Here is a 23,166-nt window from a genome sequence, read left to right on the forward strand (position 1 = left end):
GATGGAGCATTTCGTAGGCAACCGTTATGCTCACCCTACGATGGTATCTCGACACGGCCGTGGTAAAGACGAGCAAGATCCCGCGGATTCTATCGACCGGTAAGTTTCCCCGACTAATAACGGCTCGCCGGCTTGTCTCCCCGGCCTGAGTCTTCGACCTTAAGGGTCTGTTCTCCGTTATCAAGAATCAGTTCTATTAGCCCCTGAAGTAAAACTCGCGGAAGAGCAGCAGGGAATTCAGGGAGTCACTTGATACGTGCAGATACGAACACGGGACCCATTAGGATGTGGCCAGCCTACACCCCAACCGGCAAGTTCCATTAATTTCCTTCTGTTTATGAAGGAGCGTACATCCTATTTTGTTTTATTCTTGTCCGCCTCCCCAAGGAACATCTTTCTATGCTAGACACGCTAGAAATATAAACCGGACAGATTAATTTACTCGGCGAGACCAATTGAGCCCGTATTCCCGGTATCCATTGTGCGTATCCTATCCGTCTTCTTGTGCTACTTAGGGGCGGCTCATAATGCGGCTGCCGGGTCTCTGCCAGATTCGCTTAATTGTCTCCGAGAGAACCGAATGCTTGAGTGTACATACGCTGGAAAGATGTTTAGAGGAATTGATTCGGCGGGGACTGTTCCTCTCCGAGACGAACGTACGGACTTGACGCCGGTCGCTGCTCACCTGATGAAGACCGGTCAGCGAAGTCTGGACTCTAGTCAAACAGACATGTCTGGTCGAACGAACGCACCATTGCCCCGTAGAACCGGGATGTATTCACCGAAATCTACCCTATGCTTCTCGAACGGCTTGCCCTTCTCGGTGCGATACTTGGCGTAGATGAGCAGGAAGTGGCGGGTCGGGCTGTCCTCAAACGTCCATCCCCTAGCATGCTCCCCACGCTGCAGCTTTGGTAGATACGCCTCCTTTGGCACGTAAGGCTCGCCGGGATTCTTGAAGGCCGCTATTAAATCCGGGTCCAGCTGCTCGATGAGCGGGCTGGTGTCCTGGTGGTAGATGCGAACGTCGCTCTCGGCGAGGTTGAGAACCGCGCGGAGGCGGTAGGCTCGGGACTTTGTGAGCGGCGACAGGGTGCCGTTTTTGTGCCACTGGTAATCGTACGGACCCTCGACGACGAACGAGCGGATGCTGTCGAACTTTTGTACGCCCCTCATGATGACAGGGATGACGATTGGGAACTCGCACGCAAAGGCGATGCTGACGTCGTTTTTGTCCCGGATGCCCAGGTGCCGGGAAAAGTACTCGCCGAGGTCGATGGGATGCGGATTGTCGATCTGGTAAGGGGTTCGCTGCAGGGAAGATAATGCTCCGGGCTGCGCCTTGCTGAGCTCGTAGGGCGCAAAGACGGCTTCTCCTAGCTTTTTGGCCCACGTGCGGCACCGAAAGAATCGCAGAGATGGGTGCGACCACAGCGCTGCAGAGACGAGGGGATGCTTGAGCAGTTCGCCCAGGGTCACTTGCACGCGTTCAAATTCGTCCCCTTCGACTGGTTGTTCAGAGGAGGTCGTTTTTTGGTGGACACGGTTAGCCGGGCCGACCGCATTTGGATACAGAATGTCTAGTAGTTCCCCTTTCACAATGTAGTCATCCACCATTTTACGGCCAAAGTCGTGGAATGCCAGCTTGAAGAGCGGGTATTGTCTGCTTAGCCGTGGGTCGAGACCGAGCGCCAAAAGGAGGCGAAGCAGAATGACGAGCGAGTCGATCGCTGGGCCGTTCGCGCAGGCGTTGGCAATCTGTTCGGCGCGTTCGGTGTTTGACGCAAACATCTCCAGAAATTGAGACCTGATGACACGCGGAACCACCCCGTTTGGAAAGGGAAGCTGAGTGACAAGAAGAAAAGCGAACGCCATCTGCTGGCTCGAGTCTTTCTTGGATGGCCAAAACCGTCGCATATCTCTGTAGTGCTTGGAAATTGGCGTGTTGGATGCCATCTTCCGAGGACTGCGATACAGGTCTAGGATGTTAGCCCACATCAATACAATCCAGTTGTTATTCTTAGGGTATCGAACCTGCAGCGAAAGGGAAGTCCGGCGGTTCGGATTGTCGGATTGATTGGGCGTTGGGCTCAGTTAACTACCTCAGTCAAGAACAAGGACCAGGCAGGTTATTTGGAATCAGAAGTTGCAAAAAGATCTTGAAATTTCAAAGCGGCAAACATTGGGATGATAAAGGTGCCCGACAAGCATCGGATCTCTTCTCATAATCACAATGCACGTATCTTCGTAGTTATTGCTCAATTGTTGTGGTTCCATTTGTGTGGAAACCGCAACCTCATACGTTTTATTATGAATCTCACTCCCTCCTGGGTGCATATAGTAATAAGGATATTTGGTGACGAGTAAGTAGCTTGCCCACAGATGGGTTGCCTCCCTCGTGGACGGATATGCACCTTAATCCGTACAGAGTATTCATTCGCTCCTGCTACGGAGTAGTGAAGCACTCCAACGCTTGCCGGCCCACTTGCCTGTTCAAGAGCGACAGGGGTAGGCTATTGGCCTGTCAACGGGAATGGGAATGTTCAGTCAAGGAATATCAAACTTTGGAGCAAGAGCAGTCTTGAGGGACAGAGGATTTGAAGTATTACTTATTCCTCCTAAGATGCCACCTCCATGCCTTTGTTCATATGCAGCACCGTCAACCCCCGGTCTAACAACTGAAGCTGCAATAGCCCAGAAAGCTGTTCATGCACGGTACTACGCTTCATTGAAAGCCTACTCTCGCCAAGTCTGACCCGGGTCGTTTTTAGGCGAAACTTGGCTAGGTATGTACTGTACTGTACATACTCATTTTGCCCATCAGTACCCGAGTGATGGAACTCAAGATTAAGAATCTCGCATCAATGTCCGGTTCCCTCTTTGAAGTTGGTCAATGTCACGCTAAACGCTTAGAATCCAATACTTTGTCATTCCATTCCCAAAACTCGAGCTGTTCTGCACAAACGGCTAGTCAAAGTGGGACTAATTGCGCCGGATCCGACAGTAACTGGGAAACACTTCTCGCCAGAGATACGCGATTACCGCATTCAGACAATCTAATATGACCCGACGCTCCCAGAACGCCTAACGAAGAGCCATTAATACCCTTAACAGCCCCCTATTGCCGCGCATCAACCTCGATCCTTAGATCCTCCAGCTCGGCCCTCACACTGCGATACAGCTCCTGCGCCTGCCGCTCGCGTGTGCTCACAAACGCCACCTCGGCCCTGAGCGCCGCCAGCCGGTTTTGGATCGCCTGCTGCTCGCTAGCCTGCAGGATCCTGAACCCCCCGAGCGCGTTCCGCGCCTTCTCGAGCGCGGCGTGCGCCTCGACAACCTTTTTGCGCAGCATCTCGGCGCGGTTCTTGTACCCTCCTAAGTGCAGGCCAAGCTTCTTCTCCAGCTTGTTGCCTTTCTCGGCTGAAGAGATGAGTGACTCGAGGGCGGACTGTTGAGAGTTAGTGGCTGCTAATGACTGGGGTGGAAGGATATCAAGAGCTTACATCAAGAGCCGACTTGAGCGTGGCGACCTGGTCTTCCTCGTCATCATCGTCGTAACATCCGAGGCCGAGGAGCAGAGAGTTTGTGTTCTCCTTGTTCCACACAGCCTGGACTTCTTCCGGTTTTGGTTGCTCCTTCATTTCGAGAAGGATTTGGAGGCGAGCTTCGGCGAGAGCCGAATCGTCGATTTGGGGAAGAGGAACCGGTTTGGCTGCCGGGGGAGCGCCGGGGAGCGGATAACGAGTGGCGTCATGCGCCATCAGCAGCGCCGCCTCGCGAGCAACAAGGGCTCGTGCGGGATCGTCGATCTCCGACGCAGCCTGTACAAGTTTGTTGTAGTCGACTTCTACGGCTCGCGGTAGGCCCCGCTGCATCACCTGTGTCCGACGCTTGCGCTCCAAAAGCTCTTGGGCTTCGCGGATCTCTCGTTCTCTCCGGTCGCGCTCTGCCGCGTCCACCTCCATTTGCTCGGCCGTCGTGGGCTCTTCCTTTTCCTCTGGCAGCTCCAGCTCCCACTCAGTCTCCTTTGGCTTGGGCAGGGCGGCGAGGCGCTGCTTGAGCTGGTGACGAAGGGACAGTTCGCGCATCCTGGCGTCTGCCGGCGTTCCACCAACCATGTCCATCTCGGTGCTTGGCGCGTTCAGGGAGAAGGTATCGCGGGGCGTGCGTAGCGGAGTCTGCCCTGCCCGGAGTGGCGTCGCGCCGACAGCACTACCAGCCGGCCGCAAAGGCGTTGCAAGTGGGTTCGGCGTAGCGACAACTTGCTTCCGCGGAGCGGCTGATTCGAATCCCGTAGACCCTGGTCCTTGATGAAGGGGTGTGTTTTCACCGCCCAGCAGTGACGACTGAGTCTCTGTCAACGCCCGGATGTTTCGAATCTCGTTCGCGATGTGGTCTTCCTGTGGAGGGGCACGAGGTGTCCTGATGGGCGCGTTCGTGTTGAGTGTCGAATAGTTCCCTACCAGCCCGCGGGTGGCATCGTTGTCGCTGTCTCTTGCCATCGCGCTCGCCCGCTCGCCGATCATGCCCATCTTGACAATCTCCTCCAACTCTCCATCGCTGACCTGCGGTGCCGGCAGAACTAGGGGCTTCCGCTTGCTGCTCTGCTCAGCCTCGCGAAGCTTCTGCATCTGGCCGGCCTTAAGAGCGGCCTGGACCGACGCGGACGGCCCGTCCTTTTCGTTCTTCCGCCGCTTGCGGTCGGCATCCCCTTCCTCCTCGCCTTTGCGCTTGTTGCCAACCTGTTGTTTCTTCGGGTCAAAGTGTGCGCGCTGGTACTCGTTTCGCGCAATCTCCTCGGTGGTGTCGTAAAATCCCGGAACAGGCTTCTTTTCGAAGGGGATGTCCGCATTATAGTCCATCTGTCCCTTCTTCCGCGTCGTGACCTTGATGTTGATACCGGCTGTCTTGAGCTCTCGCCGTTTCTGCAAGGCGGCGAGACGCCTCGATTCTTCCTGCTGCCGCTCGCGAGCCTTGCGCTTCGCCTTTTTACCCTGCGTGTTGGCCAAGCGGGCGCGGGCCTCGCTCAGCATTTCCTTCTCGTCCTCATCGAGATCGATCGTATCGGGCCGGGCGGGCTTCGTCTCGGGATCGGGATCGACCTCGCCAGGGCGCAGACGGCGGACAGCGTCGGCGGTGGGTGCTTTGGTTTCGCCGCCCTCCGGGCCCGTCAGACCCAAGGCAGACGCCTCCCTCTGCTCTGCTTCATCAAGGAGGCGCTGGTATCGTTCGAGGCACTGGTTGGCGGTGCGGCCGACGATCGGGGCGATGGTGCGCCATTGTGTTGGCATCAGCTTGGCAAGGTGCAGCAGCTTCTCGTCCTCCTCCTTGCTCCACTCAATCTTCTTGATGCTGGGGTCGAGCCATTCGTTCCATCGCGCCTTGCACTGCTTCGGCGTCTTCCGCGCCAGCAGCGACGACACGCGCGCCCACTGGTTCAGCCCATATTTGCTAACGGACGCCTTGAGGATCTCGTCCTCAATGTTGGTCCACACGCCTCCCTTGACAACGGGCATCTTTGATGGCTGGGGTTGGTGGTGTTGTTTGGTGATGAAAATCAAAGGCAACGGGTGAATCCCAAGCCTGGCGTTTTGGCTCTGCGGCAGGCAGCGCTCCAGTTTGATTGGCCGTCATCCACTCGTTGGCCCCACCCATGCTTCAACTCGCTGCAGCGAGCCAGTAGTTAGGTCGCGTCTCGGCGCGGCAGCTCTGCAAAAGCTCGGAAACGGAAGAAACTCCGATGCAAGTTCATCAAAGCATTGCGCAACCATTAAAGCCTGCTACGAGTCTGCCATACATCAGTTGTTTTCTGGAATCATAACCCACTGTCGACAACCAAAATATTTTCAAAATGGCCTCGGAGGCGGTCTCTCCCCAGCGGGAGCCGACTCCATCCTCCTTGCACTCTACACTTCCCCAGAAACGCTCTCTCGAGGATGACCACAGTCCCGCGGTATCATCGCCATTAAACCCCGAGTCCAAACCCCAGAAAGTACAGGTGCAAACCGAAGAGAACCAGGTAACGGGCCGGGAGAAAAGGGCCAAGAAGGATTCACTCAAGAAGCGAGAGTCCAAGGGCACCTCCGACAGCGCGAGAGCAACGCCAGATCCAAGGCAGCAAGAGCCACCGGAGGAGCTGGGTCCTGTTCGCTACAAGCTCGCCCATCCAAAGCCGACCGATTTCGAGCTATCCAGAGGACCCGTCTTCACGAGCCATCACGAAGTGCAGGATCCAGAGGGCAGGACGATCGAGTTCTTCGAGACGTCAGATCAGTATGTGCCCGAGATTGCGCTTCTCCCTCGCCGTTGCTAACCTCTGCAGCGTCTACAACAAGAAGAGCTTTCACTACACGCACTGCATAGCCGACCCGGCTTTCCCCTCCATGTTCTACTACCGCAACACCGAGCCGCCGCCCTTCGGGGCCCACATGTCGTTTGAAGATGCCGCGTCACACATGTTCTTCGACCGAAATGGGATGCACGTCACGTCAGACAAGGGGTTTCGCATGTCACGCGCCAACATTGCCGTCCGCGAGGGACGGTGGTACTGGGAGTGCAAGATCACGCGGGGCATACTGAAGGAGCGAAAGGAAGGGGAGCCCGACTCGCACGGTCATGTCCGGGTAGGGTTCGCCCGGCGGGAAGCATCGCTAGACGCGCCAGTTGGGTTTGACGCCTACAGCTACGGCATCCGGGACGTGTCGGGGCAGAAGGTGCACATGTCTCGGCCCAAAGATTTCTTTCCGCCTGGGGAAGAGGTCAAGGAAGGTGACGTTATCGGACTGGAGATACGGCTGCCGTCAGAGCGCCTGCATCGAAAGATTGTGCAAGGGCAGTACAACCCGGTTGTCGACCTTGCGGATGATGAAGAACCGGACCAGGCTGAAGCGCCAAACATCATCCGCGATCGCATCCCGATCCGGTTCAAAGCGCACATCTACTTTGAGAAGATTGACTATCATCCAACCAAGGAGCTGGAGGAACTGATGAACCCGTCGCCGGTGGGACCGGGACGCAACCTGGAGGCCCCGAATCCGAACCATCCGGTCCCCGCGTTGCGCACGCTGCCGAATTCGTACATCAAGATCTACAAAAACGGAGTCCTCATGGGAACGCCGTGGACCGACCTACTGGCGTTTCTCCCGCCGGCATCCAAGCAAGCGCAGCAGACGGGTGGCCGGGACGCGCTCGACGACGGGTCGTTGGGGTATTACCCGGCTGTGAGCGTCTTCCGGGGAGGCGCGGTGGAGGTCAACTTTGGGCCCAATTTCTGGTACCCGCCTCCGCCGGAGGATGCAGAAATGGGCGGCGTTGACGGGTCGTCAGGTAAGGAACTAAACAAGCTGCGGGCGATGTACGAGCGCTACGACGAACAGATTGTGGAGGACATTGTCTACGACATTGTGGACGAGGTTGGCTTCTGGATGCAGGATGGCCAGAAGATCATTGATCGGTCAGCTCGTGATGAGAAAGCCGAGACGGTCGCGCCTGGAAGGGAGGAGATCAAGGAACTGGTCCAGGACGATTGAAAGGTGAACAAGTAAAAGGGGAAAAAAAAAAAAAAACGGCAACCACGGTATCTGATTACGGCAAACAGCAATGATAAGGATATATAAGCCACGGCCATAAAACCGGCGACCTCCTCCTTTGTTTGGGGTATCTCACTACCGCGAGCTCTCGACCGGCGGCTCGACGACAACCACCGCGCTCGACACGTCCTCCTCAGCCTGCCTCAGCCCATCTTCCGCGCTCACCTCTTTCTCATCCACCTTTCCCTCTCCAGCCTCTCTTTCAGCCGCCTCCTTCTCCCTCTTCTCCCTCTCCTCCTTCCCCCGTTTGTGAAAGTACCACAACACGAACAGCAACAGGAACACGGCGGCACTCCACAGCACGTTGGTGCCCACAAAGGCGGGCCACCTGGCCTTGAGCGCGTTCACAATCGCCTTCAGCATGTTCTTCACGATGGCCGGGGTGAGGACCAGGTCGTTCAGGGTCTTGGGCATCAGGAAGCGCGCCAGCCCGCCCGCGTCCGTGTCCTTCTTGAGGCCCCGGGCCTCGGCCGCGGCGGCCAGGACCTCCGGGCCGAGGGAGCTGGTCAGCTTCTTGGGTAGCTGGGTCACGAGCTTCTGCATGGACGACGGCAGCTTCTCGAAGCCGCGCTTGAGCACGTCGTTGCGGCCGTCGAGGAGCGCGGTCAGGTCGTCGACGGCGGTCGGGGCGCCGCGCATGATGTCCTTGAGCACGACGACGAACTGCCGCAGGAGGGACTGGATCTCGGCCGAGGCGGTCAGGGCGGCGGCTTTGGTCCTGCTGGTCTTGCTTGCTTTGGTGGTGGTGGCGGTGGTGCTGCTGCTGCTGTTCTTGGCGCCCTTGTTGGGGGCGTTCGGAGAATCAGGATCGGCGGGCTCGATGCCGAGGGGCGAGAGGACTCTGTTCAGATCGGCCCATTCGCGGTCCGCCTCTTCTGGGGTGACCTCGGCGGCGGTGCTGGAGGGGACGGTAAGAGTGGTCGATGTGCTGTGTTTGCGGTGGAAGATGCGGGAGAGGCGGTTGGGCTTCTTGGTGGTAGTAGTGGTGGCGCCCGCAGCGGTCGCGGTGGGGGGGGTGGTAGTCGAGCCCTCTCCGGCGCGCGACACGCGGAACGATTCGCTGTCGTCCCAGACCAGATCAGGGGTCTTTGGACGGGGTGGGAGAGGAGGCGGCCGGCCGTCCTCGTCGTCCTCGTTGTCGTTTGATACCAGGCGCTCGAGGAACTCCTCGTCTTCGTCGTTGAGAAAAAGTGCCGGCTCGGCACTGGGCGAACCGGCAAGAGCTAATGCATCCGCCGCGCCTCCACCGGTCGTCTTTGCTTTCCCCTCTGGCTTCACCTTCGCCTTTCCCGTTCCTCCTTTCTTCCCCGCTTTGTCCGTGTCCTTATGTTTCTTGAAGAAGGGCGCCATGGTGGGCGATGTGATAATGATATATTTGGGTTGAAGAGAAAGTTGACGAGAGAAGTCAACCGGCGCAGGTGAGGAAAGGGGGAACACTCAAACGAGGACAACCATATGCGCCGCGTCAACTCGCCGCATTGTCGCCCCCTCATTGCTACTATTCGCTATTGGCTACGTCCTCTAGAAGGTAGAAGTAAAGGAGAAGCTATTTAGTAACCTCCTATAAGGAGAGGTAGAGGTAGGAGGAGGGTACGCGAGCCTAGGGACCCTATATAGTTAAACGAATAGCTATAAAATAAAGAGAGGGTTAATTATTACTACTCCTTTATCTATATAACGAAGGAACTCTAGCGAAGTAGCTAGGGAAATATATAGAGTTATAAAGAGCTCTATACGGCTTAAGAGACTCGCTACTCTTATAGTATAAGGAGTTCTATAAAACGCTATTAGAACTAGATATAGAACTATTAGGTAAAGAGAAATACCTCTTTCTAAGCTACGATAAAAGCGTCATCCTAATCTTCTATATTGATGACTTTTTAGTCTTCTTCTATAAAAGTAATATTATAGCAGCCAAGTATATAATAGAAGGAATCAAAGCTCGATATAACGTCTATAAGTAGGGTGATATCGGATGGTTCCTTGGCATTAGGGTAATTCGAGACTAACCTATATATAAGATATAGTTAATCTATAACTAATATATTAGAAAGGTAGTAAGAAGATATAGGCTAGATATATCTAGTATATACAAGTTAACTACCTTAAGCTATAAAGAACTTAAGAAGTTTAAGGGGAGTGCTATTAGTATATAGATCAAAGAGGATTAGGAGCTTGTCGGATCAATCCTATATTACGTAGTTATATTATGTCTAGATATTATATATACCTATTTAGTACTCTCTTGATACCTAACCAACCTAGGACTAGACTACTTATTAGAGGTATAGCGGGTAGTAAGATATCTATTTAGGAGCTCTTACCTATCAATCTAGTATAGAGGTAAGCGAACACTAGATAGTCTAACGTTTATAATCGCTAGGGACGCTTCGTATATAGATAATCTAGATACGTAGTATTTATTATAGGGATATATTTTCTTCCTATTTGGCGGTCCTATTATATAGAAGGTATTACGCTAGGATATAGTTATAACGTCAAGTACTAAAGTAGAACTTCTAAAGCTCTCCCTTATAGTAAGAGAGGCTATAGCGCTTAAAAGGCTATTTATAGATATTGATCTTAAGCTTAGAGAACCCTAGAACATCTACTACGATAATTAGTAAATGATCAGACTAGTGATAGCTAAGAACGAACGTATTAATACTTGCCTATAGTATATAGATATCTATAATATATAGTTATACTAGGAAGTGGCAAAAGGAACGTTTAAAGCTATATATCTACTAACTAGTTAGATACTAGTAGATAGGCTTATAAAACGACTTAGCTAATAGGCTTTTAAGCGCTAGAGAGCCTTCCTTAATCTTTAAGATATTAATTACAGGCTTATATAACTAGGGGGTAGAAAATAAGTTAATTTCGAGAGATAAAATACTACCTAGTACTCCTAGAAATATCTATATAACCTTCTATTACTATTAGCCATCACTAGGATTCATAGCTTTACCCTTACCTTCATCTTTACTAGGTAACAATATAACATCTAATATATTATCAGACGTACTAATACAAGTATTATAGCCTTCCTTGATTTTACCTAGCTAGTAGAAGATATTATATATAGAGTAGGTAATCTTCGTAAAGTGTACGAGTTTAGCCTTATCAAACTTATACTCCTTTATATTATTCTTAACTTGCTTAGAGGAGATGCCAGCGCATTTAAGGTCATTCCAAAGAACTATATATTACTTCTTAAGATCCTATATATAAATATTAGTAACTTGCCTATACATTAGAGGTAATAAGGTTTAGGATCTAGGGACTTATTATTACAGTATATAGCTATCAGTAGGTCAGATCCGACAGACCTACCAATAGGGATAATAAGCCAGGGGTCATAGACATATATTTAGATAGCATCCCTAAGTGCCTCTAGCACTTAGAAGAATCAACACATCTTATCACCACTTCTATAGACCTATACTAGTTAGTCTAGGAGTGCCACCTATAGCACGAATACCGCTATAGTGTCGTATCTTATAGCTAATCCAAGCTATAGTCATTTGTAACCATCGAGCTATAGCAAGTAGTACCTACTACCGGTTCGAATCTACAATCTTTATTACTATTTACGTTCGAACGCTATAGGAGACTATTTGCCTAAGTCAAGTAACTATACCCCTCTACTCCAAGCAGACGCCTAAACGGTTAAAAACGACGGTAATAATAATATTATCAAGAACCGATAAACGAGTCTGAACTATAGTAAGCGCGTTAGACCTACTGCTTTATCGTTAGAAACGCCTACCGGCGTTAGGTTTAGAAGCTCTCTCTAACGGACCTCTAACTCCTTAAGCTAGTAATATCTCTCGAGGAGGCTAATAACCACTCTACTTACATTTAGGACTTCTATAACCACCTGATAGACGAGGATTACCTGGAATTATAGACTCTTAATGACTATACCCTAAGAGGGCTTGTTAGGCACTTTGTAAGACTCCTTCCCCGGCTCTTAAACGAAGCTCTTATTCTACTATTACTACCTATAGCGAGAATTATACTAGAAGTATAAGTTTAGAAGGAAGGCTAGTATAGGGGACCCTTAGAGACCCTAAAAATGCTAAGTCCCGAAGATCTAGTTTAATAATTTGCTATATTACTAGAAACCGCCCTATAAAGGATAACTCTGCCTATAGGCCTACTAGATCTATTAGAGACCCTAAGGCCTAAGCTAAACCTAGTAGGTCTAAGTAGATAGGGTGATTAGATACTAAGTAGATCTATTAGAGCTACTTAAACTATAATTATAATTAATATACCAAGGGAACTTCTAAAAAGGGAAGAACCCTAATAGGGACCTTTATAAAACCCTTAGCTAATGGTCTAACTAACGGGAGGATTGCTAATAATAATGCTAATACTAGTAGGGGATAACCCTATAAGAGGATATATACCCCTCTTACTACTAGACCTAATAGAGGAAATAATTATAAGATTACTCTAAAGGGTAATGGTTAGACTTCTTTAGAATGCTATAACTGACTAAGTAGATATTAGTTCCCCTTAGCTATAGCTAGTACGTATAGTGCTATAACTAGTAATAGACTAAGCTTAGAAGATTACTAATATTAGCCTACTCTAGCTAGATACTAACTAAAAGATTATAAATAGCTAGCTAATCTTCTATTATAAAAAGATCTATTATTATACTAATGCTAACCTCTAAATTAACTATATCTATAATATAGTTAGAGGAAATATCTCTAAGGAGCTTCTCTTATAAAGTGACCTATAGGTATTATTCTATAGGTTAGCCTTATAGTAATATAAGTAATAACTATTACTAACTAAGAAGGAGACCCTATACCTAAGTATAGAGATATAGCTCTAAAGGATTAAAGAACGATTTGGTATCTAGTTTAATTAAGTAGGTTAATAGCTAGTTTAAAATAGCTATATTAAAGACGACCTAGCCTTAGGCAAATCTATCTATAAATTTGCTATAGACCTCTTCTACTATACCTAAGTCTAGGGAGATAAGACGAATTATTAGCTCTTGATTAGACTCTAGTTAGTAATAACTCCCTTACTTTACAAGCTTTACCTTAAGCTATATAAGATAGATACCATTGACTAATACCTCCTCTATACCTCTAAAAAATAGGAAGCTCTTTTAGAAGAACTTAGAGCTAAAAAGAGGTCAAGGAAGGTAGTTATATTTAATGTCAATAAAACCTTAGATAGGGCTAGTAATAATAATAGTAATAATACTAATAAGGAATAAGCTAATTAATTATATATTAACCCCTAAAAGGGTAGTTAAGATTAGTAGTACTAGACTAACTATTATAAGAGAAGGGAGGAATGGAAACGTAGGTATCTCCTATAAGAGGAGCGATTCTAAAGCTATAACTAGGAGTCTCGACCGAAGGAGCGTAATAACTAAGTCAAAAATGGCCGCCCGTAGGGCACTAGAGCCTAGGAAAAGGGTAGATACAGTAACTAGAATCCCTACTTTAGACGGTTCTACCGCTATAGCTAGAAGTATATTAATAAGGATAGTACCTATTACTACTATAATACTATAATAGTATCTAGCGAGGATAAGAAAGCTAAAGCTAAATATAAAGAACTCGAGGCTACTAGTTATTTTCTGATTAGTAACTACGAGTCAGAAACCAAAGGGGACGCTAGCAAAGGAGAGGTATATTTCCTTGCCACCGTCACGGAAAACTACTACTAGAAGGACAACAATAGGTATAATCTTTATAGTTAGACTTTTATAAGTTAAGAAAAGCTATACTGTTATTGGTAGTAAAACTACGAAAGGAAGCTATACCTACCCGAACTACTAATAGAAGAGCTTCCCTAGGTAGAACGAGAATTCACGGAAAGTATGACTATATCGTTAGGCATTATTACACCGCTAGAACCATCTACAGAAGCGCCATAGGAAACTACTCTTCTCTCTTTCGAACCTAGCCAAGTTGTAGAAGTAAATCTAAGTATAGAAATACCCTTCTACTAGATAAGAAAGACGTCCTACCTCTATATTCCGGTCTAAGCTAACCTAGGAGACCAAACCACGGACATTTGCTTCGATATAGGTAGTTCGACTAACCTAGTCGATCGGATATAGATTTCCTAATAGGTAAAGAACCCCCGATAGATCAAGGGTAAGTCTTATACTCTTAAAGGAGTTAATTTAAGGACTATAATTAGCAAGTAGGTTAAGTTTAACTTCTATATCCTAGGAGAGGCTAGGAATATACCTATTGACGGGTATATCTACGTTATAACCGATGTCATCAATAAACTTACTCTAAAGATACTACTAGGTACCGACTTTATAACCGCTTATAGTATCAAGATTAACTTTATTAAGGGCATCTATACCTTTAGATTATTAGCTAATATGAAGGTCTATAGGGACGTCGTGAAAAAGAACCCTAAGCCTATCTCTTGGAAAGTTACCGCCGCCTGGTATACTATCGTACCTATATACTCTACCTAGCTACTCGAGATATACTTTATTCTACTGCCTGATAACCTCCTAGAGAACAAGTACTTCTACTTCGCCGCTGGCTAAGAAGGAATCTAGGACACTATAGTTATCTAGTATACCCTAAGGGTAGTAATTATCCGAAATGACACTAATACCCTTATAATTATCCGAAAAGGGGATAAGGTTAGCCATCTATTAGAATACTTAGGAGAGGACACCGCTATATAGATTAGCGTGACGGATATAGAAGATATATAGGCTAAGGTTTAGGACGGAATTACCGAGTAAGAGTTAAAGAGAAGGCTAGAAGAAGCCTAGTACGTATATTACTAGGAAAAGGCTAACGGCGACTAGGAACTTCTACTAAACGCGATAAGCTTTTATACCCTATTATATAGTATTAAGAAACCTAATGATATCCTAGCCATTAAAAGCAAGGATGGCGTTAGTATTACTAATATAAACCCTAAATTTGTACTTAAGGTAAAGGAACTTCTAGATAAATATAACCTCTACTAGGATAGGGGAATTATACTAATACTAGAATACTAGAAGATATAAATCAATCTAGTTAATAGATGGCAAAAGTAAGTCCGTATAGTCAGACTATACCTAATAGGGCTTAAAGACCGTAAAGCCCTTAATAAGTATTATAACTAACTCTAGGCATCTAGAAGATTTACCTTTATAGATAAGCTAACCCTAATTATATACCTAGCCTTTATTATATAGAGGAAAGTTTCTAAAAAGCCTAGGGTAAAGGTTAAGAAAAGCCAAAGTATAGTTAACCTACAACCGTTAAATATAATTACGGTCCTAGATATTTATCCCCTGCCTGACTAGGATGACATTATAGCTACTATAGTTAGTAACAAGTTCTTTATAGCCTTAGATGCTTTAGGACTTTTCTACTAGCTACCTATAGCTAAGGAGTATAGCGACCATATAATCGTTATAAGCTACTATAGCCTAGAAAAATCAAATATAGTACTTATAGGTTTCAAGAATACACTAGCCTTTGTATAACACTATATAGATAGACTTTTCCTAAAATACCGCCATTTTATTAGGGTATATATTAATGATATTATTATCTTTAGTAAAACCAAGGAAGAATACCTCGAATACCTATATACTATTTGCGAAATCCTTGACAAGGCCTATATATACATTAGCGTACCTAAATCATTCGTAGGCTACCCGGCCATAAGGCTCCTTAGGTATATTATAAATGGCAAAGGCATCGCTAAAACCGACGACCGTATTGCCGCCTTTAAGAAGCTAAAGTTCCTAGATACACTTAATAGTCTAGAGTACTACCTCGGAATGGCCGGTTAGCTAAGGAAGGGTATTCCGTGGTTTAATATAAAAGTAAGGCCACTTTAGGCACGAAAGACGGCTCTAATAGCTATAGTATAGAAAGAAGGAAAGCTTAAGCCTAGGAAAGCCAAAAGAGCCTGGAAAGTGGTCACTTCTACTATTAAATTCACCCTAACTAAGGAAGAACTTAAATCCTTTAGGTTACTTTAAGAGCACTTGTATAACTAGGAGTTCCTTTATTACTACCGCCTAGAAAAACTACTATTCCTTAAGTTAGATGCCTGCCGTAACGGCTATAGCGTTATCGCTTTCTAGCTTAAGGGTGACTAGGATAGTAAGAAAATCCCTGGTAGGGATATTCCTTTAAGTGAAGTATAGCCTATCCTATTTATATTAAGAGCGACTACTAACGTAGAAAAACGTTATAGATCTATAGAGGTAGAAATTGCTATACTTATCTAGGTAATTAGGAAACTTTAGAAGATAGTATAGTCAAATAGATACCTAGTTAATATCCTTACTAACTATACCCTAACAAAAGAGATAGTAAAGTATACGTCCTTAATTACGATAGATCTAGCTAAGGCTAACCTAAAACTGGTAAACGTAGCTAATTATCTATTAGGATTTAACCTTAATATCTTCTATATCCCTAGGACGTTAAATATAGTACCTAATACGCTATTAAGGTTACCTACCTAGGAGTAGGATGATCCAAAGGTTAAGAATAGCCTAATAGATAAGCTTAGAGATATCTAGAGCGATTACTAGGATACTAATACCTTTATAGTAGATATAACTATTATAGAACTAGTGCTTAGCGATAAATTTAGGGCTAGAATCATCACTAGTTACCCTAAGGACTAGAAATACAGACCTATCTACCAAGCCCTCTATAAAAACGAGAAAGACTTGGTTAGAAATGACCGTACCGGAGCCAGAAAATACAAACGGCCAAAACTACCTATAGGACTATTCGAACTTTCGAATGGACTGCTTTTCTATATAGATTTTGATAGTACTAGAAGACTTTACTTACTAGAAAACTATATTAACCAAGTCCTTTAGATAGTTTATAACGATATATACCATTTCGGTGAAAACAAGATAATAAACGAGCTTATAGCTATTTATTTCTGTAGGAAGGCCTAGAAGGTTTCGAAGTTCGTACGGTACTATAAGGTATATTAGGTAAACTTAACTAACTGTAACCTACTACTAGGGGAGCTCTAGCCTATTCGTACCTAGCTAATACCATTCTATACGGTAGCTATAGACTTCATTACCAACTTGCTGCTAGCGCTAATAACTAGCACCCTCTGGTCACTCGAAGGCTATACCCTAGCAGATATACTCTGTACCGTGACGTACAAGTTTAGTAAGAAGAAGCTTCTCGTGGCCGGCCGCCGGACGTATACGGCCAAAGAATAGGTAACTATTCTTCTAAGGACCTAGATATTTACTAACTAGGGAATACTAGCCTAAATCATTAGCGATTGTAACCCCAAATTTATATCTAACCTATAGAAGGAAATCTTCTTATTACTAGGAACCAAGCTACTATTTTCTATAGCCTACTATCCTTAGATTGATAGGTAGTCTAAATAGATAAACTAGACTATAGAAATCGCCTTATAGATGAACTTTATAGTAAATTCTAACTACTTATAGGTCGAAATCCTACCGGCCTTATAGCATTACCTTAATAATACGCTAGTTATTAGTATTAGGAGGTCCCTAAATAAACTAGTATATAGATTTAAACCGTACTTAGTGCTAGATATCCTAAGTAAGAAAACCATTAGAACTAGCAGGTATAAGGCCTTAGAAATCCTATATAAGTAATACTAGGCCGAAGCTAGTAAAATGATTAATCGGGCTATAGTATTAGCCAAACTATAGTATAACTAGAGATATATACCTACCAAATTCGAAGTTAGGGATACTATTTAGCTATAGCTATACAAGGGATACTATTTACCTGGTAAACCTAATAGGAAATGGTTAGCCTAGAGAGTAGGACTATTTAAAATCAAGCAAAGGGTAGGAAAACTAGCTTATAAGCTAGATTTTCCTAAATCCTAGAAGGTCTATCTAGTTATATCCGTCGCCTAACTCTACTACATTAAATAAGGTCCTGATCCGTTTAAAAGAACCGTACTACTACCGTAGCCAATTCTAGTTAATAGTAAGGAATATTAGCAGATCGAGAAGATTGTCGACTACCATATACGTGGAAAGAAGCGCCTAAGGGTTAAATACCTTGTTTGCTAGCTTGGATTTAACGTAAAGGACGATTAGTGGCTTCCCTAGAGTAAACTGGAGGCTACTTCTAGCAAATTGATCTAGGAATATATAAATCACCGTCAGATTTAACCATTACCTAGAAAGAAACAAGGCCGACCCCCGAAGTAGAAGACTTCTAGCTAGACCTAGGGTATTGTACCTAGCTAGGAAGAAGCCAAATAATACCTAGAGATATATACCTTTAATAGGCTACCCTAAATCTATTTTAACACCAGAAAACCTATTACTATTCCTTATACTATTGTCTTTATTACTACTTTTATTTCAAACTCTACTATTTACTATATATAGGCTACTTTAAACCACGTATCTAGCTTAGTTAGCCACCAAATAACCTGACTGTTTAGTAAATAGGGCTAAATAGCCTACCTATTTAGTATAATAGGGCTAAATACTAATAGCTTAAGCCTTCTTTTATCCTATCTTTAAAAGCCCTGCCTAAAAACTATAAAAACCCTTAGATTTCCTACTATTTTCTAGTTTTTCGAACCTCTTTAATTCTTCTACAATTTCTTTAATAACTACCTTCTTTTCTAACCTTCAAACCCTCTAATGCCAGCCTTTTCCATTAACGTAACTATATAGCCATTGCCTATAGCTTATATACCTCTATTTCTATCAAAAGGAGGCCCTAGAGAGTATTTTCCTACTGCCTTTTACTTTATCCTATCGTATATATAAGAAAACCACTTACTTTTACGACTTTTGCTAAGTTTTATTAACCAAGAATAGCTCAATTCTATTAGTTATAATAGCCAAGTCTAGAAGCAAGGCTAGAAAAAGCGACAAACAGGCTACCAAAGGCGCCTAGGGCTCTATAGTAGCGGTAGTAGCTATAGTAACAAGCCTAGCCACCGGAAATAAGCCTCCGGTTAGCTAGTAAGATATACCTGTATCGTAATTAGTAATAGCGACCAAAGCAGCCGATACCCCGGCTACTACATTTACACCTATTAATTGGCAGAAAAAGCAGACGGCTATAGAGGCATCTAACCAGGTATAGGCTACACCTACGCCTATACTAGGTATATACTCCGGCCCTATAAGCGAAAATAACACCCCGGCGGATAGCAATGTCTAAGATCTCCTTGAGAACCTAGATATAATACTAGAAAGTGGTATAGGCTTTATAGCTAACCTAGGTACCAAAGAGGAATTCCGTAATAACCTAGTAACGGGCAGCTCGGTCCGAGTACGCTATAAAGAGGTAGCTATAGCCTTTAAGGGCAAAGATCCTAATATACTATAGTATAACCTATAGCGTATACCCCCTCGAGTCGCTAATACCCCTTATAGTGTTACCTACGACACTTTTAACCCTCTATACCTATAGTTTCTAGGGGACGCTATAGTCGAATAGTGTTACGATAGTAAGATAGGTACTATAGCCTAAGTCCCTAGAAGTGTAATTAATATAGTCTGTACTAGCAAGAGCAAGTATAAGGTAGTTCGCCTACTAGCTACGTACTACTTCGTTAATAGCCGCTAGTTATAGGGAGAGCGAATGACTATAGCTAACTATAAGACCTTCCATGGCATAGATAAGGATAATACTACTAAGATTCCCTATTTAGAGGCTAAATTTGCCTTCGTTAAGATTAAGGGCGAGATAAAGGTAATACTATTTAGTGTTATTATAGGTACCTCTATTATAGTTAACCTATATAAAGCTACTAATAGCGATAATGATTATATTATACTAGTATTGTTTTTCGCTAAGTACTATAAGACCTTGAACCTATAAGGAGGATTCTAGCCTCGTACCACTAACGGTAACATGGTATATAAGATAGGGGGCACCTATATAGTCACGTATGCCTAATGTGTTAGTAAAACCGGGTAGGTCCCTATTAATATAATCAAGGTATACTAGTATAAGTAGCTAGCTAACGCCTTCCCTAACATTCCTATAGATAAGGATACTACGCTAACCCCTCTATCGCTAATTAAGGTCGCTATTACCAAGGTATAGGATATAGTAAATAAGAAGAGGCCTCTAACGCCACTAACTATATACTAGGCAATTCTGATACTCGAGCCTACCGACTTCTTATCCTACAAATCGGATATAGCTTAACTAGAATAGGACTACTAAGAGTCTAGCCCTACCGATGCTACCTAAGATATAACTATATACCTATATATATATACTAGCTTACCTATAGCTATACTATAGGGTACCAAGTAATATGATAAAGAAAGTATATTAGTCATTAATAAGACTATAGTTAATATTACTACTAGCCTGATAGCCTAGGCCTTATTATAGCTAGACTTGACACTCTAACTACCTAAGCCTATACCTTAGCCTACTATACCTATTAGGTATATATAATATAGGGCACCTACTAGTAGATTTACCTATAGGACTAAGAGGGATCCTAAGGATAAAGAGGAGGAAGCCGAGTCCTAGGGTAGGCTTAATAATATATATATCACCTTTAATAGCCTCGAGGAGGCCGAAAACACCCTTATAGGTATAAAGTTCGACCCCTTTACCAGTACTAATATCATTAAGTCTAGCCTATTATATCTGTCTATAGCTATAATGATCAGGCCTATTAAGGACTACCTTACCTACGCCTACTAGGAATGTTATAGTAATAAGGAAATGCTTATCTATACCTATTACTAGATCTACCATTTCTACTAGAAGGCTAGTAATAACTTATATAGGGCTAATATAACTATATATAGCCTTAAGAAAAAGCTAGAGAATATATATAAAGCCTACTATACTACTAGTATAATACCTACTAGTATACTAGAGCCTAAGGAACTACTAGTAGCCTATATTTATATACTAAAAGGAGATAATAATACCTTAGTTAATAGTTATCTATTTAAACTTAACTACCTTTACTATAGCCTAACTAGTTACTAAGGCCTATACTTAGTACCTATATATATTACTATAGCCTATAGTACTACTAAGGATAACAAGACTAATAAGGACTTCACCAAACGCTAATACCTAGCCACTAAGGCTAACCTTCTTAATATAGGTCAGGCTATAGTCTAGAGGTAGGATAAGGCTATTAGTAACGTCAAAAAGGACCTTAACCAAGTCAAGGAAAAGCTTAGGTAACTAAAAGAGGCTTCTATAGTTATAAGTAATAATCACATAGCTACCCTTAACTAGAGGAAGGGAGCAGACGAGAAGATACAGCAGCTAGAAGAAACGATCGCCTGGCTTACTAAATATACTATAGTAATTGTCACACTATAGAAGGCTTCTAGGAGCCAGGAGCCTATAGCTCGCCTACCTCTACCGGCTACCACTAGATGTAGTGCTCCCCTAAGCTCGATTATTAGGCTGGTAGCGTACCTGCTGCCGCCTGTGGCCACTGGCCAGAAATGCCCGCGCTCGGACACGCTAGTATAGGAGAGCCCCTTACGTAAGAGGGCTACTAGTACGGTCTATAGTAACTATACCCTGGTTAAGGACGCCTAGGCTAGGGCTAGAACACTTGTATAGCCCCCTTAGGAGTGTCTGTCTATAGTATCGGTATTTATTGTAAACTTAGGAACTACCGGGAAAAAGGACTAAGGGATAGACAGATTTAATAATAGGGAGGATAAATAAGACACTTACTAGGATTATTACTATAGATAAATGATTAATGTATTTACTAAGTTATAATAGGTTATTATATTTTTCTTTTTGAACCCTGGTACTTATTATAATATATAGTTATTAGTAGGTTAGATCTAACGGACCTACTAATAGGGATGATAAGCTAGGGGTTATAGATATATATTTAGATAGTATCCTTAAGTGCCTCTGGCACTTGGAAGAATTAATGTATCTTATTACTACTTCTGTAGACCTGTACTAGTTGGTCTAGGAGTACTGCCTATAGCGTGAATACCGCTATGGTATTGTATCTTATAGCTAGTCTAAGCTGTAGTCATTTGTAGCTATCAAGCTATAGCACTTATAGAAGCCTTAGCTCTATCTAGTAGAGCCTTTATTAAATCCTTTACTAACCTAATATAAGAAGTAAGATTACTATTATAGTTAGTATAAGTATCGTAAAAGCTATTAGATATATAGGGGATTAGTATATATAGCCTTATACTTATAGTAACTGTAAGTATAATAAGAATAGTAGGAGCTAGTGCTGGAATGATTACGACATTTGCTAAAGGAACGTCCTACTAGAGCCGGCTATATATACATTCTATAGGGGACCTTATAAAGCTTGCTAGCTTTGATATTACTATATTTAGTTAGCTTAAACGATCTTAATATAACTAGTAGGGCACTAGGAAACTATAATAGAATTGCTATTAAATTAATTAGAAGAAACCAAACTATACAAATTTGCTTAAATCGCTAGAATCACTAGAAAACTATAAAACTAGTAATGAAATTAATCGAATAGAGATAACAGGAGTACTTATAATATAGAAGCTTTAGTACACTTATACTTTCAAGGTATTATAGGAGTAGGAGTCGACCTACTAGTAGTTATAATATTTATAATAGGTATACCTAATAAGTTATCTATTAATTCGAGTATAGAAAGAGTTATCCTATTATTATTATAATTAAAACTAGTAATACTATTACTACTATAGTTATAATAGCTATATTTAAACTATAGCTTTAAAGGAATTACTCTATTATACTCGACTCTTTTAGACTTCTAAATACAGAAGGCAGGCCCCCTAAAGGAGCTATCGAGGTAAGAGCGACAAAGGACATAACACTAGGAACAGTATTACTATAAAGTGTAGTTAAACGACTACCGCGTTTAACTAAGGGGTATATTAGAAGCTATAGAGCTTCTAAGAGTATTAGCTATATATATACCATAGCTGTATAAGGCTGTTTAATGTATTGGCTAGTTCCTTTGTCTATAAATATCAGTCGTTTTGTCTCCTTTATAGATAGTTCAATAAGGCACTCTTTCCTTCGTACAGCCACCCACTGTAGACACTGCTTTCAATGCTCCCGGAAGCTCATCACTGCGTTCGGCAGGGGGCGATCAGGTCGAATATTATCATTTTTCGAACATACCCACTAAATCATTCTAACCCGGGAACATCTGCAGAAGAAATACGAACCTGATTGAGAAAGGGCCGCCACGAATGACCACCAAACCAGAGGCATCTTTTAGGTCGATGGCAGCTAGTTCGCCAGCGAGAAGAAAAGGCATGGTTTTAAGGTTTCATGAGTGATCGCACGGCGAGTGAGACTACCTACCCAACATGCACATGTACTGTAATTGCCTATTCGTTAAGGCCTGTTTACCCTCTCGGCCATGGCTCTAGTCTTCCTCCAGCAGCGACAACCCCAGAAGGAACATCAAAAAACATCGGAGCTGGCCGGCCCATCCGATCCGCTTTCAGTACGCGGAATTAGACTTTTCATTTCTTTCTTTCTTTCTTTCTTTCTTTCTTTCTTGCTTTCTTGCTTTCTTGCTTTCTTGCTTTCTTGCTTTCTTGCTTTCTTGCTTTCTTGCTTTCTTGCTT

General features: G+C 44.2%; 4 protein-coding genes across 4 annotated transcripts; 1 reads left to right on the top strand and 3 right to left on the bottom strand.

Moving 5' to 3' along the window:
• Nucleotides 1-611: 611 nt before the first annotated feature.
• P884DRAFT_300279 (uncharacterized protein) lies at nt 612-1,956 on the bottom strand (the record flags this gene model as incomplete). The annotated part of the gene is made up of 2 exons (XM_069444752.1): nt 612-685; nt 753-1,956. 2 exons carry the CDS (start codon nt 1,954-1,956, stop codon nt 612-614), a joined length of 1,278 nt encoding a protein of 425 aa, XP_069297050.1.
• An 870-nt stretch (nt 1,957-2,826) lies between these two features.
• P884DRAFT_260374 (pre-mRNA splicing factor component-domain-containing protein) lies at nt 2,827-5,535 on the bottom strand. Its single transcript, XM_069441441.1, has 2 exons — nt 3,504-5,535; nt 2,827-3,448 (listed from the first exon to the last, which is right to left on the bottom strand). The coding sequence occupies exons 1-2, from the start codon at nt 5,514-5,516 to the stop codon at nt 3,119-3,121; spliced, it is 2,343 nt and encodes a 780-aa protein (XP_069297051.1). The 5' UTR covers nt 5,517-5,535; the 3' UTR covers nt 2,827-3,118.
• A 316-nt stretch (nt 5,536-5,851) lies between these two features.
• Nucleotides 5,852-7,529, top strand: P884DRAFT_278110 (uncharacterized protein; the record flags this gene model as incomplete). Its single annotated transcript, XM_069443152.1, has 2 exons — nt 5,852-6,273; nt 6,323-7,529. The coding sequence occupies 2 exons, from the start codon at nt 5,852-5,854 to the stop codon at nt 7,527-7,529; spliced, it is 1,629 nt and encodes a 542-aa protein (XP_069297052.1).
• A 135-nt stretch (nt 7,530-7,664) lies between these two features.
• On the bottom strand, nt 7,665-8,939 carry P884DRAFT_278111 (uncharacterized protein; the record flags this gene model as incomplete). The annotated part of the gene is made up of 1 exon (XM_069443153.1): nt 7,665-8,939. One exon carries the CDS (start codon nt 8,937-8,939, stop codon nt 7,665-7,667), a length of 1,275 nt encoding a protein of 424 aa, XP_069297053.1.
• Nucleotides 8,940-23,166: the final 14,227 nt, after the last annotated feature.

The sequence above is a fragment of the Thermothelomyces heterothallicus genome (assembly GCF_042370625.1).
Source record: "Thermothelomyces heterothallicus CBS 202.75 unplaced genomic scaffold P884_scaffold_13, whole genome shotgun sequence".
Taxonomy (NCBI): domain Eukaryota; kingdom Fungi; phylum Ascomycota; class Sordariomycetes; order Sordariales; family Chaetomiaceae; genus Thermothelomyces; species Thermothelomyces heterothallicus.

Coding starts and splice junctions, on each gene's coding strand:
- P884DRAFT_260374 (XM_069441441.1), bottom strand. CDS start 5,516: ATGCCCGTTGTCAAGGGAGGCGTGTGGACCAACATTGAGGACGAGATC. Junction 3,449..3,503: donor CGCTCAAGTCGGCTCTTGAT/GTAAGCTCTTGA, acceptor AACTCTCAACAG/TCCGCCCTCGAGTCACTCAT.